The sequence below is a fragment of the Salvelinus namaycush genome, chromosome 39 (genome assembly GCF_016432855.1).
Source record: "Salvelinus namaycush isolate Seneca chromosome 39, SaNama_1.0, whole genome shotgun sequence".
Taxonomy (NCBI): Eukaryota; Metazoa; Chordata; class Actinopteri; order Salmoniformes; family Salmonidae; genus Salvelinus; species Salvelinus namaycush.
In genome coordinates this window covers 18155623-18161622 of record NC_052345.1, presented here as the reverse complement: position 1 = coordinate 18161622, position 6000 = coordinate 18155623, and the positions used below count along the sequence as shown (strand labels likewise).

The window sequence follows — 6000 nt, the reverse complement described above, 5'->3', positions numbered from 1 at the left end:
ACTACCTCATCCCATACTGTTATTTTATTGTATTTTTTTGCTCCTTTGCACCCCAGTATCTCTACTTGCACACTCATCTTCTGCACATCTATCACTCCAGTATTTAATTGCTATATTTGTAATTTATTCGGCACTATGGCCTTTTTATTGCCTTACCTCCCTTATCCTACCTCATTTGCACACAATATATATAGACTTTTCTATTGTATTATTGACTGTATGTTTGTTTATTCCATGTGTAACTCTGTGTTGTTGTTTGTGTCGCACTGCTTTGCTTTCTCTTGGCCAGGTCGCAGTTGTAAATGAGAACTTGTTCTCAACTTGCCTACCTGGTTAAATAAAGGTGAAATAAAAAATAAATAAAAAAAGGTGTGACTATTGAGTACTTTTTCCACCACTGTACTTAAGTAGGCTACATTTAAAACCGAATAGTATATTACTGGGTGACTTTCACTTTTTCTTGAGTCATTTTTTATTAAGGTATATTCACTTTTATTCAGTTTGACAATATTTATACTTTTTTCACCACTGCAAAAATGTCATCTGGACAGTTGTGAACGGCAAATGAATGTAACGCATATGTTGACCACTAGGTGGTGGTAGAAGACAACTATTGTAGTTTGGACCATGGTTCGTTGAGACTTCTATGTGTGAGAAATTGAACAATAGTTTATTGACAATATAAAAAAATATATATTTTCATTGTCACTAAGGCTGAAACAGCGGTAATGTGATACAATGACCTTAATTGAAAACTATCTACAGCTGCTCTACATTCAAGACCCCTCAAATATATGTTTTCTTAATTTTTTCTCATCACCTATTGTGTCAGTGAATGGCAGATGTGTTTGGCAAATAATTGATGATGGTGCAATCAAAAAGATGTCGTATTCCAGTAACTTCAGCTGTTACGAATGCATGATAACCTTGTATCCACATCTTCATAACATACCAACCAGCACTATTTATAAATGTAACTAGGAGGCACCTATGATAAAGTACAGTCCAAACTGTGATGTAAATGCAATGTCCTGAGAGTGACCTTATTGTGTGGAACAGTAGAAATAGGGAAACACATACATCATAGTTTGGTATAGTCCACAGCTGGCTTTTGGACATCCCTAAATCCTATACGGTCTGCAGTCCTTCGGGTCTGACGTCATCACTTCCGCAAGCCCCCCCTCCCTCCATTCCAGTGTTGGCGGCGTTGGCTTCTACCGACAGAATCCAACATGGAGTAACCAGAGATGGGGCTCGTACGGGGCCATCCTCACCGACATCAACGCACGATTTCAATTACCGCATTTCAGCATGGGGCGCGACGGGATTAAATCGGTGGAGGTATTCCAAAGGGATTTACACTCTCGTGGATGCACTCGAATAATTGTAGTGAAGCGCTGAGAGACGAAGAAGAGAAGCAAGAAATAACGCAAACAAACAAACATAGAAAAAAAAACACTCGGAAAACTAGGCTGATACTGTTACGGTGTGTGATCGAGGTGTTGGACGAGAAGGGCAAGACAAAATGAAGACTCCACACAATGTACCCTCGGTGGGATATTATTGTAGGTGAAACGAAAAAAATGACCGAGGAAACACACCCAGACGAGTGAGTAGCCCATAACATTAGCTACTAAACAAAAGTAGCCTTAATTCTTATTTTGCATGTGATGACTTCTCTAATTATACCCATGTTATGCATGACGAGAGTGGACCTGAAGTTTTTCCCCAAAGTTGAAAATGCTTTGTTACAATGTAACGTTAGTGGACAGAGGAGCGGGATGGTTAGGCCCCACTCGCCCTCCTGAACAACTTCAGTCTTGAACGAGGGAGAAGAGGGGGGACGAGGGGGAAGGGTTGGATCGGAAACATTTTGTAAAGGGTTTACAGTGAAAAGTTTCAACTGCACTTCATGTCACCATTTGCCATGCAAATAACACGGCAGACGTATAACAACTTTGTATGTTTGTATGTTGACCACTATGTAAAATGATCTGGGTGCACGGTCACGGAAAAGTAACTTTCGTTTGCATTGTGACGCTGTTGGCTAGAAAGTATTTCTTTGTGGAGGACTGATATGCCATATCCGCCATTTCTTTTCGGAATCGCTCTAATTTGCATACTGTCCTTCATTCATAAAAATACCAACCGCAAAGGCCGAGGGGGTGCGCGCTGCGTTGGCAGAGTCTACGCGAATATTTAATCATTTTCTAAGTAGGATCAAATATGAATGTCTAGTTGGAAAGTTAATCCTGTTGATTCAGTCTAATGATTACATCGCATTTTACTGCAGTTACCACATTTCCGCCCGAAAGTTTTTTTATTTTATTATAATGACCTTGTACATTACGTTAGGCTATTAATAGGTTATTCATGGATTCTGCTGCAATAATAATATATAGGCATTCACTGGAAATTCTTTCTAATGCACAGATTGTTAAAAAAAATTCTCCCTCTATTTCTACTGATAAACCCATTTTCACACAAGCCATTTTCTCATGTAAAGTCCATTCCATCTTACTTATAGGCCTACACACTTTTGCTTTTTCAAATAGATGTCCTATTGTAGCCTCCTCAGAGAAGGAAGGCAGAGGACCATCCTCTTCATTGAATTTCATAAAAGTAGTGAAACACTTAAAGTTATAATTTTTAGATAAAACTATAGGGACTCAATATATTCACATTTCACCAAATAATAGGGATGGACAACTGCAATTTTTTGACTTTGAGTACTTGTATGATTGTATATCAAGTACTCAAATTAAGAAAAATATAAGGTCCACACTGGAAAAATCTATGTGCGCATTTATCTATATGCCAACGATACATCATTTATCATAACCATTACAAATAACAAATCCTAATAGCTAAAATGCCCCAGTCGTCAATTTAAAAAAAGGTGCAGTTTTAAGATGAATTCATTGAAATGGTAATTTCACCTGGTTATATTATATCGTGGAACACAATCTTCAAAAAGGTAGTAACCTCAGCAGTGGCGTTTGCTTGTAGAATCCTATGGCTGTGCAATGCCATAGCATTGTTTAAAAAAAAAAATGCACCCAGGACTCTTTTATTTCCCAAGCCGTTACCACAGTCAAGACACACCTATTTTATAGTAAAAAAAAACATTATTTAATAGAACAGAATAAAATAGAAAAGAATAGTGCGAAGTGATGTACATCTCATGTCTGGAACAATTATTCTGAGTGATTTAAAAAACTTTTTTTTTTACCAGGCTCAATTTGGTGAGTTGAGAGACCATTTTTTTGTTACAAACCAAAATCTGTCTTTTCGATATATGTGCATTTAATGTAGTTGGCCTAGGCTTAATGATTCTGAAGAAAATATGCAATTTCTAATTATCAAACGAATGTTTTGCATATTTTCAGTGTGCAACTTGTCTATGCTTAGGGCATAGGCTAACCAATTATAGCATAGGCTAACCAATTCTAAACGGCACTAGCAGTTTGAAAAGTAGTGTTGCCACAGTCATAAACCCTGCCTATTTGTACAATCTCTCCTTAATATCAGATTTAAACCTAACCTTTAACCCTAACGTTAACCTTATGCCTAACCTTAAATTAAGACAAACGTTTTTTTTTCATACATTTTTACAATATAGCCAATTTTGACTTTGTGGCTGTGGTAACTAGTGACAACAGCAAAGTAGCCTGAGTGGAAATCAGATTGGGCGCAATTATTCCAAAACTACAGCTTGTTGTTGGAACACACATTTCTTTACTTCAGTCAACCAGTCCATTTTGAATTTGTGATAAAACTGTTGTTATTTGGCAAGGAATGTAGCTTGTGTATCCCATCAGTTAGATACATTTTTATAGGCAGGTTGTGTGTGGCACTCATGCATGTGTAGAGGGAGCGGTCGGAACCCAATTGAGTGAGTGAGACACGGTGGGAAAGGGAATTGGGGAGAAGAACGGTTTGATACATACATTTGACATTATAGTCATTTAGCAGATGCTCTTATCCAGAGCGACTTACAGTAGTTAGTAGGCCTACATAATTTTTCATACTGGTCCCCTTTGGGAATCGAACCGATAACCCTAGCATTGCAAGCGCCATGCTCTACCAACTGAACCACACGGGACCCACTTGGTTTCATTTTTGTTTGCCCCGCAAATGCATATGCACAAATGGAACACGAGTCGAAGGAAATTAACGTTGTCTTCAAAGACGACAGAGTTTCGACCAAATGTTTTTACAGTATTTGAAAAACGGGATCTCTGGTTAAAAATAGTTTTGAGGTCTGTTCGAGTACTCAATTACTCACACCCATCCCTACCAAATAACTGATTAAAACACACTGTTTGCAATGGTCTGCAGTAGCCTCAACAGCGCCCTCTAGGGCAGCACCTTGGGGTAGCCAGAGGACAGCTATTTTCTGTCCACCTCTGAGTACATTGACTTCAATACAAAACATAGGAGGCTCATGGTTCTCACTTTTCCCTAGACTTATACAGTAACCATAACCATAGGTATATTTGTTGTAATTTTTCTTCTTCTTAGTTTACCTTTCACTTACTTAGCTAATGTAGCAAATTTAGCCTACTCAACAACCTGACTCAGAGAGTGGCTGGCTTAAGCTTTCCAACACTTCAACTCTTCCAAGTCAAGATAAGCTTTTGGTTTCATTCATTTATTTCCACTGTGGCCCACCAACTGCTTGCTATACACTACTGTGTGATTGTACACATGGTTTGTTGACTATAATGTTAATATGGTGACAGCGATGTAGGCTGTGTAGCGGTTAGCAGTTATGATATGAAGGTTTGGCTCGGAGGGTTTTTTTGTGCCTGGTCACAGGCATCTGTTCTGCTGTGCACTGAATTCCACAAGCGAAGGGAAAAGGTGCGAGGAGTAGCGTAGATAGAAGGGAATTAAGTGATGATTCTGTATGTGGCTGCTATGAAAGTGAACTGTGGGTGATTAGATCAGCTAGTTGCAGGCAAGCATGTGCAAAAGGCGGTATTGAATGTGTCACTTTGATTGCTCCAATTTGTCTCTCGACCGGTGCGCCTACGATATAAACGTTCATTTGCTAGGTTGTAGCAACCTCATGACGGGTATAGGGCGAATTCTATTATCATGTAGTAGCCAAAACCTATTGATGTTACACTGAGCTGGGCGAATGGAATATGAATGACAGTCATCCATGCTGTAGGCCAGGGTGAATTACGAAAAAGTGGGACATTTTCTTGCATTTCTGTCTTCTGTAACCTCTTTTGATGTCTAGCCAACATGTTAGCCAAACAAATGATACGATACAATGGTCATCCCTAGTATTACATGGCACTCACCACCACTGGCCTACACGTTCTATAAGGCATATGTTTTTGGGTGTGGAGTACACCTTGGAGGTTTGGCAATAAAGGTGATGTTGCTCATAGCTCTATGTCCTTTGGCCTGCGTGTAGAGATTTGGCAATAACCCATGACCTGAAGGAGTAGGCTATCTTTTCTTACAATGATTTATGGTACGCTCACACACACACACCTATAGGTCAACACATGACTCAGATGGTAATGTAAAGGGAAATATTTACCCGAAGTGAAAGTGCTAAAAGAAGCAGGTTACTTCAATCCATAACCGTTGGCGTTGACATTTCTTAAGCAATTGAACATGATCGAATGGTGTGAATGTTGGAACAAAGTCGCCTTGGCAACGTTTCGTGTGTGCACAAAAGGATACGTGGGATGCTCATGTTCTCGAATGATATCACAGATTTTAGTGCCCTCGAGCAACAGACCGAAGTAGTTACACAACAGTGTTCCTGCAAATTCCAGCTACGTACAGTGCACAACTGTTAAAGACTGTTTTATTATACCTATCCAAATGGCTAAATGTGGTCCAGTTTTATTGGTCTAAGTGCAATAAAACTCAGCGGTACTATTCTAGACAATAATTCCCCCAATTGTGCATGTGCACGCCCCCCCCCCCCCCCCCCCCCCCCTGTTTCCGGGAGGTTTGGTTGGCTATTGACGC

General features: G+C 39.5%; 1 protein-coding gene across 1 annotated transcript in view; it reads left to right on the top strand.

Moving 5' to 3' along the window:
- Window positions 1-1191: 1191 nt before the first annotated feature.
- The window catches only part of LOC120032913 (sprouty-related, EVH1 domain-containing protein 2-like), a 28074-nt gene continuing 23265 nt past the window's right edge, over window positions 1192-6000 (top strand). The window contains exon 1 of the mRNA XM_038979171.1: window positions 1192-1609. Within this exon, the coding sequence (XP_038835099.1) occupies window positions 1542-1609 (68 nt within the window). The 5' untranslated portion in view covers window positions 1192-1541. The remainder of the gene's footprint in view (window positions 1610-6000) is intronic.